At 38.5% G+C, this 19832-nt stretch overlaps 1 protein-coding gene across 2 annotated transcripts in view; it reads right to left on the bottom strand.

The window, feature by feature from the left end:
* LOC117302175 overlaps window positions 1-19832 on the bottom strand; it is a 77992-nt gene that overhangs the window by 36277 nt on the left and 21883 nt on the right. For both annotated transcript variants that reach the window (XM_033785990.1, XM_033785991.1), the window contains exon 2: window positions 17626-17874. In XM_033785990.1, the coding sequence (XP_033641881.1) occupies window positions 17626-17874 (249 nt within the window). The remainder of the gene's footprint in view (window positions 1-17625; window positions 17875-19832) is intronic.

Here is a 19832-nt window from a genome sequence, read left to right as displayed (position 1 = left end):
AAATTCAATTTGGTTTTGAACTCTGCCGGCCCGGGAACGAATTGAACAACAAAATATGCAGACTGGCAAAGGAAATTAGATTTTGGCCAACTCTTATCGCAAACTATATTCACCCTTCAAACTTCAGGGGAAAAAATCCATGGGTTTCCTTTCAATTTAATCCATTTATTACACAGCTGAATGAAGCAACATTTTTTTTGAACTCAGCACAAACCTTGAAGACATCTGTTTTCAAGAAATGATGTACAAAACCAACAATGCTATACACTGACAATGCTGCCAGACAAAAACTACTTCCATATTTGTACCAAATTATCTTGTAATTCCCCACTAAATCCTAAAATGCAAATCAATTTCTTGGAATGTAATTGATTAATAATCGGAGAACAGTCATTAAAAAATTTGTTTTTTACTTTTATTTCGTCCAATTTGTTTATGTGTCTATATTTTATTTGTTTGTTTATTTATGTAACAGCTGATTTCGGACGTTGCAACTAAAATTGAGGACAATGTGTTTACATACCAGAAATTATGTTTGTTTTTTTCCCATTACTTTCTGCTGACTCACACAAAGTAATCATGCCAACATTTAAACAGGTATTTTATGAACACTGTCTGCGACTTTTTTGTCAGATCCACTAAATTCTGTATATAGGCCGAATTCCTAAAGCAGTCTGCATTTACCGGGCAAAACGTTATGTAGTGTACTTAAAATGACCAGCACCTTGTGATAATTATAAAATATATTTTCTCCTGTTTTTTTTAAACTCAGAACAAATATTCTCTCAAACCCTGCACACTAAAGCTAACTGAAAATAGATCAAATATGTAACAAGGACGAAAATTTCCAAGTTGGGCAGCTGTTTATGAGCAACGTTTCATTGAATCATTAATAAGGGTGTGTCTAACAGCTCTGAATTGGTTGCCAATCAAACACACAAATGAAACAAATATTGATCTCATCAAGAAAATATGGTTAGGTTTTAAAGGTGTGGGGAAAAAAGTATGCTGAACACAAAAATTAGGTTCTTGAGCCTAGCTCATTATATAATAACAAAAACAAAATAATGACCAAAATTGTTTACCGCTAGTACCATTTGTACATTTCTTTTGAATTTCCAGCACAATCAGAGAAGTGAACACAATATTATTGTGTACTATACAGTCAAAACAAACATTTGTTTTCATGACGAGTATGAAATTAATGTCAAGAAAAGACATCCACCCGACTCTGAAACAGAAAAAAAAAAAAAAAAACCCCGCTGTGCTTCCAATAGCACACACCAACCATGACCAATAAGATGCCACGAAAAACATCACCCACAAAAAAACAAAATGTCTCCAGTCCGCACGTATGCACACAGTAACCCCGGGTCCAATGGAGTCCAGTATCAAGCTTGTGCGCCTACAACTCCATACCATCCCTGTTCAATAATGAATGCACCAAAACCAATGGGATATCAGCCACTTGGATAACACTGGCCCAAGGACTAATGGTGCCACAGAATACACACAATATTATAAGTAGTTACTCTATGCATAAGCAAGGACAGCACTAAAATGACTGCTTGTGGTTTTTGCTATCTGCCTATTCTGATGCTACAGCGCTCTATGGAGTTTGTAATAACACAGCTGGCAAGGCAACTTTGAGTCAATTTTATCCTACAACAGGGTCTGTGTAATGTGAATGTGTGAAGAAACAACAACATGGTGACCCCTGTGACCTAGACTCCTCCTCTGCACCACTTCTTTAAGAGTGTCCCACGTCCCATCTGGTTGATAAAAAAAAATGATAAGCCAATTGTGTCTTGTAACCCAAAGTGCACACCCAGTAAGGACCTGGGGTCGATTTCACAAAGAGTTAGGACTAGTCCTAATCCTAACTTAGGACTAGTCCTAGGAGATGTACACATTGCATGGATAGTCCTAAGTTAGGACGAGTAACTGGTCCTAACTCGAGATAAGACTAGTCCTAACTCTTTGTGAAATCCACCCCAGTGCTACTTATTTATTTTATTTTTTTCCAGTGACCTCCATGCCCCTTTTGCTTTTGCCTCACTGCCCCTTAAAGTACTCAAAGGCAATTTGTTTACTTCCTTTGTACACATACCTGTGCCCTTTGCCAAGGGAAAAAACCGACATGGCCTTCCAATGAACAAAGTTACAGGTCTGCTAAGAGGTACCCGCAGACACCAAATATCAGTTAACACTAAGATTATAAAAAACACTGCACAATCCCCCAGCAAGGTTATTCTGTTATTCACCATTGACATTTCGACCGATTAAATCTTAACCACCGAAAAAAAGCAAAGGAAAGGAAAGGTCAAACGCTACTTGTGTTTACAGAAACCATTAGGCCCTATGTGTTTTGTTCCTTTTTATTTGTTTGCAAAGTTCTTTTTTATCTCATTTCAGAAGCAATTGGGTTTTTTTCTTTCTCCATTCAGCGATGAAACTATTAACTCCAAGGTAAAACAGTATTGTGATTTGATTCCGAGAAAATTTACACAAAATCGGATTCTCTTTTCATTCAGCGAGTTAAATCAAAAAACACAAAACGCTTTTATGAATATACATGTCAGGCCTTGAAAACAGTAGATTAACCGTGAACAAAAGTGATTAATCTTAAATGAGCACGTAAGTCTAATGGCTATTGTTATGCAAATGATCAGGATGCCATGACAGGCTCACATAGATTAAAGGTAATAAGGTCAGTTTCGGGGATCAGCTCAACAGCTTGAATGCGTAATGAAACCATCCTACACTGCATGCATGGAACACACTCTGTGTGTACAGTATGTGTGTGCAGAGGCCAAAGTATGGGCTGTTCTATTTATCACCAGGGAGGTTGTGCAGAGGCCAAAGTATGGGCTGTTCTATTTATCACCAGGGAGGTAGGAAAAACAGAGGGACAGTCTAGTGTGGCATAAAAATAGGTGAATAGTATAATATGTATGATGGATTAGGCTGAAAACTGCCATGGGATCGATGAATCATAAAGAACATGGAATGGAAAAATATATGCGAGGAAAATTAAGGGGAAACTTTTCACTTGGAACTATCATCTTGGCCTAAACTATAAAATATTACATCTCAAATCTGATTAGAAGAGCTGACAAATTAGTTGGGAGTGTTCATGTATTGTTGCATGATCATAGAGAAAGATCCTTCCCTATGGTATGACCAACCACAAGTACAGTACAAGAAATAACAAACCTGCAAAAATTTGGGCTTACTCCGTTGTGTGAGTCGGCAGAAAATAGTGAAAAACCATGCACTATTTTTAGCATGTAAACACAATGTACTCAATATCAGCTGTTGCATATTTTTAGATTTTCAGATACAATTTTCTCGAGTATGACTTCATAAATTAATAATTCAACTTCATAGTTTCAAACAAAAATTAATAAGCGACTCCTTTTCCCTTACCATTCGCTATTTTGTTTAATCAGACAGCAAAATACTCAATGATAGTGTTCAACTTCACAGTTCAAAAGGTCTCCATCAAAAAAAGTATATTTGTATTATTAATCACAAAGTTGACAATACTTTGGCTCACTTTGCTCAAGACACACACAAAAAAAATCTTTTTGTCACAAATTTACTTTTTGAGTGTCGTCCATTCCTTACACAACATCTTAATGACAGTTAGAAGCAATTACTTTGGTATTAACGGCGTTAACATCCAATCTCAACGCTAAAAAAAATCGCAGTATAAATTAAGCACACAGAGTTGGTGAGTCAACCTTAGCGACCAGCCAACAGACTCCAATATGAAGTACTCATCAAACCACTTCAGGTACGATTGCTTTTCTGATTTCTTGATCTCATCTCATCCGAACCGAGACATTATGAAACAAAATGTTATTACAAAAGGAAGAAAGATAAACACTATCAAATCAGGGTGTTTTTTTTTCTTCTTCTTTATTGGAGGTGAAGTATGCACTTTTAATATATCGAATCCCTGCGTCAGTCAAAAACAGTCATAATGTACACTTCAGCAATCAAGACACCTGCTCCAAGAGGGAGCCTTTGATGAAAATGATGATGATGATGACGGACTCAAATTAAAAGAGAGGAAAAAACTGTTTATTGTGATAACCTCTCCACTGTGATCACCTGTGAACTGTGGAGACTTATTATTATAATAATTGTTGGTAAAATAAACAAGTATTCATTTATTTGTTTACGATCTTTTTCAAAATCAAGAGAGTCAAAATTCAGTCCAGGCCAACCCTCTAACCGACGACGGTTACAGTGAAATAAGAATTCCCTGTTCAGACCTATTTTAATTTCCATCTGTTTATTCCAAATTCCAGTCCATGTCACAAACATATGTTTTGCACTCATCAAATTCTCACTCGTAATAGATTGATAATGAAAGTTGGAAGGAAGGTCATAATAGCCAACAGCATTCCGTAAAGTTAATAATTTTTCTCCCAACATATGATAAACAATGGGAAACGATAACTGCATGGTACAGTTCAGGACCAGATGTAGACTCATAGAATGCAGAACCAAACTTTGTCCTTATTTGGCTGTATTTTTGTAGACATCGTGGTTTCAAAGTGCATATTTCAACTTATCTTGTATGAATGATAACCAAGTTCAATGAGTTGAAACAAAATGATGATTACAAGCTGGTACTGAAAGTAACACATTATGTAGGGAAAACAAAATATGTGTTTTTAACATCACATATGTCACAGAGGCAACAAAGGCGATTGCCTCCATGCCCCTCATCTTGCCTTGGTGCCCTTACAATTTCCTCATAGGGTGCCCTTTACCAAGGAGAAAATGCCTTGGTGCCCATTCAAAAACGTTGCATACAGGCCTGTTGTTGATAATCATAACAAATGTTTGTGCAACCTTACTTTTTACTAATTTCACCCATGAACAATTTCGCAACCTTTCCCCCCCCCCCCCCCATCTCTGCCTCTCCCCCACTCTCGCTATTGTTTGTTCATTCATCAAATCTGATTGCAATTATTCGGAGGGATTTGCTGGCAGTAATGAGTTCATCAGCCCTCAATCACAGTCTCTCTCCTTCTCGCTGAGACCGTCTTACTCTCTCCCCCTCTCGCTGCGATCGCAGCCCCTGGATCAGAGAGAGGGGCAAAATGAAGGCACCGTGTAATTGCCAGCCAACGCTTCCAAAGATGGGGACTGATTAATCGAGTTGGACGTGTAGTTTGATCTTCAATTTGCGATCCAGAGAAATGAAAAAAGGAAATTTCGAAATTGAGGGGCTGCCTCGGTCAATCTTCATTTGTCTCCAGCGAGAATCAAAAGCGACTCTCCTAAGGCACTGAAACTTGCGAGTTAGTGAAAGAAATATTGAGTGCAAAGTGTTTAACGGGAAATGTATACATTGTTCCTTCTTGAAAACCCAAAGGCATGTATGAAGAGTATGATCCCAGTTGATCAGATGAATTGTGGCAGGTTAAGATCCTAGTGTTGGTTTTATTGACTGTTCTTAATATTTATATTTTTATACTAGAAAGTTTTTAATATACCATGATAATTAATAAGTGCCAAATAGGTACACAAGAATAAGATGATGTGGACATTCACCATTAACAGAGGCAGCACCAGCCTTTTCAGTCACAAATACTCATTTACCCTTTTTCCTCGTTGAGCCAGGCCCGTGTGCCTAGCCTCGACTATTAAAAGGCCAGCACCACTCAAGGGCCTAGTCTACGTAGCCGAAAGCGTACAGCATACTACCGCGATGATAGGACGGGCCCCTTCCAATCAATTTAATCAATTTCAGGTGCTGTGCCGACCCAGAAATTGATTTGCAAATTCTGTTTGTGTTGGACCCAAATGGAAACAAGAACTACTGGGATGGGTTCACCCACGCACGCAATTCGCTGACAGGGTTGGCGGGAATAACGCAAGAGCATGATTGGCTGCGCTGAGTTCCGATGAAACATTAGACCGATACCAGTTAAATTACATCTCATCTTGGCACTGTAAAAAGGGAACGAGTCCCTTTTCCTTCTGCTGAAAGGACAAAACATTGAGATCCATCAACCAGGTATCTACCTTCCTTTCCAGCTACACGGAGAGAAAATTTAATATTTCCCCGTGGTACGTTACTGTGTAGACATGGCCTACTTTTCACTTCTAACTTCCGTTGACGTCAGTAGCTAAACAAAAATATCTTCCCGAGGAATATTGTCAGAAAATGTTCACGGTCCGCCCTCTTTGTCAATCTCTAAAAATAGCAGTACATACAATAGAATTTGTTTACAGCTTCAAGCACCTTTTCAGCTGAAAGAGGGTCGATTTGGAAAGGCTGGAAACAGTTTTTTCATTCCTTGATATACAATGTACTGTAGTGGCACTTCTAATATGAGAAAAACTCAACTTTCTATTGAAACATTTCAAGGGGCACCAAGCAAATGAGTAGGGACACCAAGGCAAAAACAAAGAGACAGAGACTCTGTTGCCTCATGAAGAATCAAGCGCATGCATGACACTCAATTTTTTTTCTCATGGCGTAACACAACTTCTCAGGTAATAATTTGTGAAAGAAGTGTAAACATATAAAGTGCTATTCAAGCCAGCGTGAATATCCCACCATTTGCACACTGCATAGTCACTTTATCATTGGGCCATGAAATAATGTCAGGAACTAGAATAGTGTGGCAGGGCTAGCTAATAATCCTACCCCTTCAGGACTAGGTACTTTTGTGTTAATGGGGTAGTGCATTAGCTGTAATGGTTTAATGGAATAAGAGCTTCCAGGAACAAGCAAGAGTTAACAACGGACTATAAAACCTGGATGCGCTGACCTTAACAACACTTCTTTGTGTATGTGTTTTACACCTCCTGGGACGTTAAAACAACATTTCCACTTGATACTAAATATGCAGATCACACCTACATACTTGAAAATTGTTTGGTATAATTATAAGTAAGTGAAAAATTTACCCTGTTGGCACAGCAAACTGTATCAGTTGCTACTCAAAAGTCATCATTTCAAATCAATTAAACAGAATTCAGTGTGCACAAAACACAAGTCTAAATAGTCCGTCTTAAAAATTGCTGCATAAACTCACTCCCAGTACATGAGTGAAAAAAAAGAGTCTCCGTTTTGTGACCATCAAGAAAGGCCAAAGGAAACTTAATACTGTATGAACATTAAATTTGTTAAGTGTACAATAATGAGCAAAACCAAAAATAAACATGATCAAAGTACAATGTAGATGCCTGTTTTCCGGTTGAATTTGGGTGTAAAGCACTCCTTTTAATTTTCTGATAGTTGGTTGCGTCTATGCACTCTTAAACTTCACTTAAAAATCAACCCATTTGCATCAATCACCGAGACATCAATATTTCTCAAACCCAATATAATATCACCACTCAAAAATAAAATTTAAAAAGGGGAAAAAAAATCACTCCCGCCTCAGATCGACCCTTCATCCAATCCATAAGTGATTGGCCAGCGTTTCCTCTGCAGATTGAATGATTGTTTGTCTATTGGTAGATTTTCTTCCCGACCCTAGCCAGAGCCCTAGCTCGAGATTATGACACACTTATGATTCTGCTGCCCTGGCTGGCTGCAGTCATAATCATCGGTAGGAAAAAACATCCTGTGCATACGGCTGCCAAGGCATTCTGAAGAATCACCGATTGGAAATGTCAAACTCATTAAATATTACGGCCCTACTCCCCGAGGTATCTGGCAGAAACGGGGAATGAATAAATCTAGGCCTTAGTAACACACAACCACAGCATGTACTGGTACGTTTTGTGTACGCATGAGGCGCGGTGAGATATTAACTGGTCTGTACATGTAGTGATAGTCCTACAACCAAGTAACCGTCTCTCATTTGTTTTTTCTTCTTCGTCTTTTTTAAATTTTGGATAATAAAAAATAGATGAATACAAATTAAACAAATTATGCATTAAAATTAATCCATTTATAAAAGCGCATTTTTAAAACACTTATTTATTTAACTCATAAATTTTTAACGAATGGTTGGCTCTTTTACAGCAAGTTTAAAAATTCAATTTGCGTTTGTTTTATTGTTTTGTGACTGTCTACAGACTAAACATGAACAAACGTTGAATATTTTGAAAGGCGAGAATGTTGTACAAGGTCTCTTCATAGAGCTGGCTCCATCTGAGAGGACAATGAATAAAATCAAATAAAAACCCCATCTCTTCAATCAGTGCAGAAAAAGAAAACATTATTGAAATGAACCGTCCTTCCTTCTAAAAACTGTGACTATCCTCCCGCCTAAATAAAGATAGATGGTGGAGGCGTCCCTACAACTGCTCATCAGATAAACAAACATTCCCTCCACGAAGCCTCCCATCCCTGTCTAATATTAGATCAAACTCCCTCTCGTACGTAAACAAAAACCATCATCAATAATTGCCAGCGTCTTCTTGAAGCAACGACAACAAAAACTAGAATGGCTGCATGACCCATCACAGTCTGCAGGAGGGTTTCACTGTGAAAGGAATTCTTTAAAAAAAGTACACAAAATTTCCCCCTGCGGCTACACACGCATTCTGTCCTCTTTTTAAACATACAGTCCACGTATATATCTTCCATCCTGAAAAGGTCAAGTCTTAGTTAAGGGAGTATTGACGCCAACCGCAAGCTGACGGCCACAGTGAATGGAAAATTAGAATGGTGACAAAAACAAATTCCATCTGAGAGTGAGAGTTTTGATGTACTCACTACATTACGACACACACAAGGTACTGGATACACACGTAGACATCAAGATAATTAAAATATCAGAAACCTTTTCAGAAAGTAAGTCATAAAAATAACCTCAGATGTTTTAATGAATAAACCAAATCTAATTTATTTACAAACTTTCAATTCTTTACCCCAGTGCAAGCCAACACCCTGTGGAAAACGTTTTGAATGTGAAACCATAAAAACACAGCAATAACCTTGTCAGTTAATTAACTTTTCCTTTCACTGCTTACATTTGTAACCAACCTAAGTGTTATATAGTCTAAGTAATATAGACCTCATAAGGGATTACGTTATTTAAATGAGTTCTATTATAAAAGGTTGTTGCTCTGGATGAATAGACAACTAAATAATGGGTCATTCCGTGTCAAATCAACCAGTTTTCAGAAAAGTTCCCAGGTGACCCCCTCAGATTTTGATGAAACTTCATCAGAATGATTTAATGTGGCTCAAATGAACACATACAAAAAAGCTAAGTCATACTCCATGTCGTTTGCGAGATATGACCCATTGAAATTTGGTCGAGGCGGCCATTTTGTGCTCGCGCGGGACGCGAAAAGTGATTTTTTTGATAATTTCCGACTTTGAAAGCTCATAATTTAATTATTGTACTAGGTAGAGAGCTCAAATTTGGTATTCCATCTTACTTCTTGCCAAATTTCATGAATCTGCACTCAATTTAGATGTATCTCCTTTAATTTTCTAGTTATGGTCACCTAAAATAGGCACTTTAATCAGCCAAAAATGTTTTTTGTGATTTTTGGGGTCACCCTGTGCCCACATGAGGGGTCAAATAAATCCTATATTCCCTAGGTATTATCTATGGGTGCATATTTATACCCATAAGCAATTATAAGCTCACCAATGCAATATTTTAGAAATAGCATGGGCCCAAAGTTGGTTCCAGCCAGAAAAAGGTCAAAAGGACCCCGCCCGTCTTGACCCCGGTTGACCCCGCGATCAATTGAAATGTTTTTTGAAATTGATACCAGTTAAACATATATATTATATCTACTTATACACCAATTTTCAGCTTTGGCACTCAACTCCTTCATGGTGTGGTGGCAATTTGAATATTATATGTTTTTGGCACATTTTAATGTAATATCATACAGTGTACATGTACATGTACATTCATGTACACATACAATACATGGTAATATATGTTTGAAGCTTGTGTAACTTATTTTTTCTGGCTAGCAAAAAGTAACATCAATGCATTGGCATCTGTGGTGTCTGCGTGATACACAAGTACATATTTTGTTTGAGAAATGAGTGTTTGCATGTGATACACATTAGAGAAGTATTGTTCTAAAAAAGTAGTGTATGGAAAGTAATACCAGCGTTTAATATGCAAATGAGGTGACCATGTGATTGGAAAGTTTAACCAGCATAAACATACCATGGAGGAAACAAAGGGGACTGGGGTTGGGTTAAAACCAGAGAAGAATATGACAGATAGTTAGTGTTAAGTACTGGCAGATTTAATTTGTATTGTGTGGTTTGATCCATGTTTCAAGTGAAACTACACACGGTACACTGGGGTATGGTTCCATACTGGGGTATGGTTCCAATATTTTGTGTGTGTTATGGGAGAATTTTGCAGCACTTCGTGGTACCTGAAGAACCTTCTCTAAAGGACCTTGTTTCACGTCGGTGTGCTTTGAATTCCAAAATTTGGATCCAGAATGTCCTTGATTTAGTTGTGTTTTTTTTTTTTTTTTTTACTATGCTTCAGCAATTTCACTGACCTCTGGTATTACTACGGGTCCTCAAGATGATCCCATGAGATGCTGGCTTATCTCCTAACAATTAGACTGTGACTAAAAACCTACAGAAAATCGCAAACCCATGATCACTACTTGCCTTGCCTGTGGCAGGAGTCCAGACAAGGTACAACAAAGGCTATTCTTAACCTCTCTGATCCGCAACTTACAGATTTCCAAAATAGTATAACGCTTCAGAAATAAACATGCTCTCTACCGTTTTCACCAAGAGCCACATATGTTATAATGACAAATTATTGATTAAAAATACAAGAAGGGCGTATAATATAAATAATTGCATTTTGCTTTTTCTCGTAAAAAATCTGCATAATTTGTTTTTTTAAATAGTAGTAGACGAAGGTCCAATTATTTTTTTACAATTTTCGGAAAAAGACATGCCTCAGTTTGGGTGTGATCATGTGACATGCACACCCTTTTCTATTAAAAGCATATTCCAGATGGACGCTGAAATCTAGGTCACTTTTATGAGGTTCACAAAGAGAAACATATCTTTGGCTCATGACTTTGGTAACATTTTTTTAAAATAAATTAGTTGGTCAAAGAGGAGATTAAACTGTTACAGACTCATATAGGCCCTAAGAGGTATGTTAATTAGTTTTAAGCCTAGCACTAGCAGTAGCACAGTGTCCAAATCTGCTGCCCTTTAATCTTCTGATTTATTACATTGTGATGGCTGCTTCACAATTTGTAAGAGATATGTCTTTTGCATGCAAGATATAAATATTGTAGCAAATTGTTTTCTGACAAACTGCATGAAAAAAGTATGTTTATAATGTAAAGTTGATTCCTAGTACTCTACACAAAATCGTAATAACAATACAATAAATGTAAACAGTATTGTACACGAATGTAACACATTGTAATTTTATACATAGTACATCCTAAATGTATTACTTTACATACTAATACAATGTAACACATTCTCACTTCTCAACAACTAGTCTAGGTAAAAAATCATGCACTAATAAACTGGGGCAGGTCAAATCCAACAGAACTCAGGCAAATTTTGTAATACAAAGAAATGAGAAACTGCATAGCACCAACAACACTCACCCTTACAGTATAGTGCATATAAAAAGGGAATAGAACATTTTTTAGAGTCACTAAATCAAATTTTGAAAGAATAAATTTTATGTCAGATAGACCTGCCTGTTTGGCAGATTTAATAGGACCAACAGTGGATGTGCTACCAACTGTGGTCTAGATTCAATGGTGTTTTAAATACTTCACATAAACAGGTTGGAATTTAACCCAAAGAGTGAAATAGCTCTTTTAATGCTTGGACTTTTTTAAAACAGGAATGTGAATAATCTGATTGAACGTATCATTTGTGTTGAAAGCCACTAACAGAAAAATACCCAACCGCTGACCTTTTTAAAGAGCTTAGAGTAAGTTGTTTTTTTCCTGCATGGGTTCAAAAACCATGGGATTTCTATAAACCAGCACTTGTAAAGTTTATAGGCAGCTTCCACACTGTCCCTGGAACACCATTTCAAGGAAACAATAACGCAGCGCACAGCCAGACAATGGAGGGATTGGTGAATAGAGAGACTGGCGAAGCTGTTGTTCAGGGATTTCGGAGTCTATGTAACACCAGGTCTTGTTTTGAAAATGAAGCCCTCAGAGTGCAGGGACACGTCTGGGGTGTGCATGCACTCTGGCTGACCCTAGTGATGGGGGGGTGCGCAGATGGGGGTGAGCTGATTGGGTGTGGGGTCAAAGGTCGCTGATTCCGATTGGCTAAGGAAGAGAGGAATCAGTGATTGGAACTGTTCATGTAAAGATCCGTAGTGCAAAGTCATGGATGGTGGGAGAATCCGGTTTACTTGGAATATTTAATTAAGTGTAGTTTATTATCAAAAACGTGAATGTACGTGTACACACAAGTTAATATTTTCGTTTATTTTGAACACTCCAGAGTACAATAGAATTAGTTTCAAGAGCATCATTCCTTGAAGAAAGCTTCACAAATCTGACCAGCGATTTCCAGTACAAGATCCAAACCCTTAAAATGTAACAATTAAACTTGGAAACCGTCCTTTTGTCTAAGACCATTCACAATGTTTTGCAATAAAGATACTTTTTTAAGGGGCACCAAGACCATGACATGGGGCACAAAGGCCTATGCCTCCATGACTTCTGAGTAATTCCAGGCCTGTAGCTGTCCCACCAGTGATGTAACTTTAAACACACCAGCATAATTATTTCAAATTTATTAAGCAACAGCCCCGAACACCACATCTGCATTATGATTTTGGATGATTCATAACATACAACAGAGCTTTTTACGGCAATATCATGAGTAAATACTCGAACAATACACACAAACACAGCCATGGTGCCACGTGTGCACAATGTTCTCACTTAACGACATTACTTGCCTGTGCTTACAGCCACTGTTTACCGACAGTATTTGTCACGCGATTTTCCTCTATTGAAAATTAAAATGGGGCATGACATGCAAAATATGTTGCTTTTAATCTCTCTGCCTGCCTTCGGTCATGGTAGCCACAAAACCAGGCTTTCTGATATTGACACTGCAACCACTATGTGTAGATACTTGTAGATTAAAGTGAAGAGCTAAATAAAGCTACTATACAATCATCATCAAGTACTACAAAAAAGATCTACTGATAAAAAATGTACAGATAAAAAAGTACAGGCCTGTAAATACATGAACTCCCAACTGAGACCATCGCCTTTGTTGCCCTGGTCTTGGCCTTGGTGCCCCATCAAAATCTTCAAAAGAATTTCTAATGAAAGTGCCCTTTGCAAAAAAATTGTCTTGCACTCTCAAAGATGAAATTCCAGGCCTGAGACCTTCGTACATGAATACAAAAAATAAAAACAGGGACAACAATCCACATTTTAGCTACTATTAGAAAAAGAAAAAACACAAAACAAAAACATTACACATCAGGAAACCTGGCTTAACCCCAAATTGCATCCAGCAAACACAAACAGGTTGGGGGGGCTAGCGGGGATTAAAAAACTCTCCAAAAGACAAGCCAACACACCAGATATTTCCCTCACAATTTTCCTCAAGTGTGTAGGCGTATTAATAAGAAAGCAATCATATTTTTTATGAGGCTTATTGGTGCATTGAGCACATGCTTGTGGATCTGTTGCCACGTGCACTTGCATCATGCGTTTTCAAATCCATGTGTGCTGTAAGGGCTTTAACGTGTTTACTAACACTGGCGTGTTGTCTGTTGTGGTTGGTGTCCCCCCCCCCCACCTCCCAACTCTCCTGCATGTGCAGCAATAAAAGCAAGCAAGATCCTAGGCTGCTATGGAAACGGCCAGGTACGAGTAAAATAGATAGTGGTTATGAAAAGAGACCTTTTAACAAGGATGACGTAATGTAGTCCTAAAAGGTCTCCTACTGGGAGTTGAACCGTGAAGATAATTTGGGAGATGTTACATTAGATAAAACAAAAATCCTTAAATCCTGAAGGGAAAACAAGGAAACTTGAAAAACCGGAATTTAGAATGACCACTTATTCAGAAGTATCTAAGCACACAGCTATTTATAATTCTTTTCAAACAAATAATAATAATAATAGGTGATAAACCCACAACTCAACTTAAGAATAAACACCCCCAAAATAAGGAATTATTTTATTAATGTGTACTCCAACATTCATTTTGAGCCTACAAACTTTGAAACAAAGTATAAAATACTGATCCTGTTGTATTGGAACAAAAACTTTGCTCGGAGTAACAATAACTTTCTATCAATAGAGTTGTTATTTTCACGTGCTTAAACCATTCATCAGACATGCTGGTATTTCGCCATTTAAAAGTCCCTGTGGCTGAATAAACAAAAAAAGACACAAGAAAAACTCTACTGGGGAAACATGTGAGCAGGAAGTGCGCTTTTTTTCTGCTTCATCAGTAGAAATAATGAAACCCTAAAGAAAGTTGACGACATTTTTTCCCTCAGGATTAAATCAACCGAAAGAATGAATGACTGCAGAAAAATATGCTTAGGTTACTGCGGTTGTCCACAAGACAGATTAATCTGACTATTTTTATTATGTTCGTACTTGAAAGAATGACACTGTGTTTCAGGCCTGTATGCTTCGTTTTTAAAAGAGCAATGGCGCCAAGGCATTTTCTCCATGGTAAAGGGCACCCTATGAGGAAATTGTAAAATTCTACTGAGGCATTTCAAGGGCACCAAGGCAATGACCGGGGGGCATGAAGGCAACCGCCTTCGTTGTATCAGGCCTGGGCCCAATTTCATGGCTCTGCTTACTGCCGAATTCTGCGCTTATGTATCATAGAATTGCGTGCTACAAGGGTCCCGTAAGCGCAGAATTCTATGGTAAGCAGAGCCATGAAATTGGGCCCTGGTGTTTGGTTGGGCCCTGGTGTTTGGAACACTGAACCACTGAAAGTTTTTAATTTTGAAAGTTTTTGATCTAAAATGCTGTCGGAGACATGCAACTTTTTAATTGCAAAAAAAAAGAGGAAATTGAACATCACTCTTAATTTTTTCAAAGTGTTTTTCTGTTTTCTATGGCACTGTTTTGAAAAAAAAAGAAGAGGAAATCAGCTGATCAGCTGAAAAGTTGCATGCCTAGGTCCGCCATACACCTGAACAAAATGTAGGCCCTACACTATCATTGCCTCCAAATGCAGGGCCGGACCCCCACGCACGTCCTCATGCCAAACACTGGGATTCTAGGCAGGATGCCATGAAGGCCTATGTCCTCTGCCAGACACCCAATGGCCTGTACTGTATGGTGTCCTAGCGCCAAGGCCACTAACACTTTTATCATCAGAGAAGGTGTACGTAAAAAAATATAAAAAAACTCAATAAAAACTGTTATTTGATTCAAGAGAAAATGACAAAGATGCTGGCATCCTGTTTTGGAAATTGTTTGCCTGAGAGATTCTCTCCCACTTAACCAAGAGAATTTTATTAACTTGCCACCTCAAACTGAAATTCCAGACTTACTGACCAGTACTGTACAATTTCATATCAAACCTGAGTTTAATAATCCACCATGTAACCTAACTATCATTACTTTTTATAAGCCAGTGATAAAACCCAGCCGCGGTAACCTCATGCATTCTCTGGGAGGGAAAGAAAGGTTCTTCGACAAGGTCAAAATCAGTTTTCAGTCACTTATCGAGTAGACGAGACAGCAACAGCTGGCCACAACAGCTCATAACACAAAGGGGAAATTCCATACTGCCAGGGGAAAATATACAGCAAGCATTCTTTAGGGTGTCTTTAAAAGCAAATCCTGTGATTATAGATTCAGATTTTTTTTCTAGAGCACAGGCATCACAACAATGCTGAATGGGTCTTTGTGACATCTTGAAGAGGAAACAGATGAAGAGTTATATTTCATCTATAAGACGGTAATATCAATCGTAGTCACAGTAAAAGCCGTAACTGATTGTAATATATTTCTGGTATTTGAACTAAGGATGCCTCACAAGTGATCTTAGTAACTGTCGGCCTTCATGTAACTCACAAGCCTGAGGAAACTTGAGTACAGGGGTACTTGCTAAATGAACCAGAAACACCAGGGTTAACACTTATAGTTCATGATAAATGTTCTGGGTTCTGTTAAGTGCATCTAATCCTACTACACAGCTTAATGCTCCATCCAAAATGTCCCATCCAACGAACAAAGCAGTTGTGTGATAACAGTATCTTGCTCAAGGACACAACTGGGCCTATGAACTCTCTCTGCTGATCAGAAATGCAACATCCCTTAACCACTTGGCCACAACATGCCTTTCACCGAGTGTAAACCCCTCCCCTTTTATATATCCTTTAACTTGATGCATGTCTTGTTTCACTGTGGATATTTTGTGCAACCGCACCCTGCATTAATTTTCCCAGATAGATAGCTCTGCTTCTTTCACTGTTTATCATTACACATTGGATGGTTGTAAATGACTCACGCAGTCAAGTCGATTCAGTTGCTGGTTAACTCAAATCATTAAAGCTCAACAGCATGAGCTATAAAGCATCTGTTTCTAATGAACGTGCTTCCAACCCATGTTCCCAAAGCCAAGCGTGTCCCATCAGTCAATTTCAACAGGCTGGCAATCCATCCGAGCAAGCACGGTCACCTCCACTGTCGGTAACTCATCAACACTGACTTGCACCCGTCACGTCCATCGCTAGTCTCAATCACAGCAGGTACGGAATACAATAACAAAAAAATCCCCCTGCGAGCGAGTCTGGTTTTGTGGACAGCCCCTTTAAGAAAACTTCTGAACAGGCAATTTAGTTTGCAGAGACTATAGTGAGTCATATCGTAACATCCTGTGTCTCAGGCCTGTGCCTTCTAATAATATCAAGAATACATCCTGCTGGACAAAATCATCAGCAGACTTCACAAAATTAAGACGTAGATCCTCAAAGATCAACTATAAACAGTTTTTTTATTACAGTTCAATTAACGGAAAGACACGGTCATGAGGAACCAGGCCCCTGTTTTTGTACCTGAATAGACTGTCTGAAGGCTACAGAAGGAAAAGAGTTTTCCTCTCAACAAGTTTTTAAGTTGAAACCCTGTTTAACATTTTCAAAGGTTTAAAGGTAACATCAACGTGCTATGTCATTGTGCATTCCCTATTGATATCTATATAGCGGCCGATGTGCGTTGTGTAAATCAGATATTAATTGCATTTGGTTTGCGTAATGTCGCAAAATACAATCACTCGGGGAAAATCTGTATTTTCCATTCGCCTCATGAAATGGAATAGTCCAGATTATATTCTGCGACAATGCACTTATTATGTATCCAATATTTGTACAATATTATAACTATTTCAGTGCTCATTTTGCTTTCGCGTTTTTTGTGAATACAAGTGTTTCTCACAAAACAAAACAAAATGTATCTTGTTGGTTTGGTTTGCGTTGCGTTGGTAATCCCAATTTCAATAGTGCTTCTTCATTGAATATAAGTAGCCCATTATATGGGTTGTACTTGTATGTACGATTTATGACACTTTTTTAGTACATAAAATAGATCGTACATGTACAAGCTTGGCACTGAAAGAGTTAAAAGCAGTAGATAGCTGATTTGGCTTCTTTTTTTTCCCTTTTTTCCTTTTTTTAAAGGATCGGAATAAACTTACCCATCACGTCGACCATCATACCGGGAATGCCTCCCATGACCAACGTCATAATCCCGATGTCCTATAGCATCCTCGGATATAAGGGAGTCCGGGTTATTGTACTCTATTCGCAGTTCACGTTCTGCAATTTTGATGAGTGCATCGTGTGCTTTGGTCGCACTATTTATATCCACAAAGTCGACGAATGCTGACAGGCCCCCATCGGTGTCACGCTTACCAGTGATTTTCACGCTTTCAACGCGGCCATACCTGCAATGTCAGATGGGAAAATATGATAGAGGATGAATAAATGATGAAAGCAATCTAAGGTTTAATGGATACAATTAGAGCGGTGAAATTGCTCAGTAAACTCGTCTGTCTGGAGAACGAACAAAAACTGGGGCAGTAACAGCATTAAAACAAACCATAATACAGATAACTTTTGCTTAGCAATTCCTGGCATAAGCACAAGTTACATCTGGTGGATCCATAAGCCTTATTGGACTCAAGGTAAATGGTCTGCTAAGCTGATATATCGCTAAGCATTTATTTCCAGCAGCTTTAAGAACTTAATTACACGCCACAAACAGCACGGTGGTTGTTTGTGAAGAAGTAAACTACATCAGGTCAAGTGGTTGCAAGGTGTTTGTAATAGACTTGACAACAACCCTTTAAACTGTTTTAATTCCATCGAATTCAACAGCAGCCATGGAGTTTCGTGTTTGACCATCACCCCATCCGATCGAACTGACCAGGGTCTCTACTGTCTCAACAAACTGAACAGCAATTCCACCTCCATTTCAAGTGCTACACATGTAGACTTTACTTCGGCTTCAACAACAAATCTGTGAGTACCTGGTGCTTCACAACAACTCCAGAGCCCACAGGCCGTCGGGCGAGGGGACGGGGTAAAAACAAAATTATGACGTTAATGTTAGCGGCCATGAAAACCCAGTTCAATTCCACACAGTCGAGCCCCCGAGGGCTGGTGGAATACGGGCAAAACACCACAGGGTTTGGAAAAACTGACAAACAAATCTGCACTCTTTCCTCTAGATTAAAAACACACTCCGTTATCTTCAATCTGACATAACATCTCCAATCTCAAGAGCCTAGAAAGGGGTGGGAAAAGGAAAACGGACAGAAACATAAAAACACAGGAAGTTGTTTTTCGAAATTCTTCGAGCCTTTTTTCATCTCTAAGAGTTTGCACAAGCTAACAGGCCTCAAAATAATCCATGGCACCCACTGCTGTTGTGTCATGTGCTTTTGCTGTGGTACCCTTTCCAAGGTTCCAAGACAAAGGTTCCAATACAAACTTACATTTCCACAGTAGAAGTGCCCACTTTGCCCACTACCAGACGAAAACTACTACTGTATGTCCTTCCAAGAGTGCTGTTCAAAGCCTGAGCTACCTTTTGTGTAAATCCAGGAAAGCCTTTGAGAAATTTAACATTGATGCCGATTTGCAAGAAAAATGCGCCATGAAAACAATTGCTTTTCAAGAGACATCGTTTGCAAACTGTTGATCCATAAGTAAAAAACATTCGAAGGATCTTGTTTCAATTCAGCATGCTAAGTCCATACTTGGACAATTTTTATCCAGAGTGGGAACCATCAGGTGGGAAAATTTATCGTCTTCTGGCAGTGAAAACAATTTTGTCATGACACTTTTTTTTAGATTTGTTATAATATGCAATCATCCCGATCTAATAACACAATAATAGACATAACATTTTGTTTGTTAACAAGCTCAAATCAAAAGAATAAGCGAGACTTGCTCCAATTCAACACAACAAAATCTTGTCAATACTTTAGTTGTCACTGTCACCTAATGCAAGCTGTGCCCGGTCTCCGACACCCAACAGAAGTGTCAGTCTGGTTAGGGTTTATCGTAATATCATCAAAAGTGAGCAATTTCACAACCACACAGTGTCGGGTTAAGGACAGAGCGATTATAAAATGAAACAAACTGGAAAACTTCAAGTACACATATGAAACTGAAAGGTCAGATGTGCCTCACACCACATCCACAGTGGATGAAATTAAAGGCACGACTAGCTTTAGGTTCACTTCATGCTGCCAAAACACCCCGTTTAAAAAAGTGTTACTCTCCCAGTCACACATATCAGTGCTCGCTTCCTACAACTGCCTAAACAAGTTTACCATAGATCCGGCTTTAAAGAAGTCTGGGTGCAAGACCTTGTTCCTTATTTCTTGACTATCGT

The sequence above is a fragment of the Asterias rubens genome, chromosome 18 (genome assembly GCF_902459465.1).
Source record: "Asterias rubens chromosome 18, eAstRub1.3, whole genome shotgun sequence".
Lineage (NCBI taxonomy): Eukaryota > Metazoa > Echinodermata > Asteroidea > Forcipulatida > Asteriidae > Asterias > Asterias rubens.
This window is presented reverse-complemented; position numbering and strand designations above follow the sequence as displayed.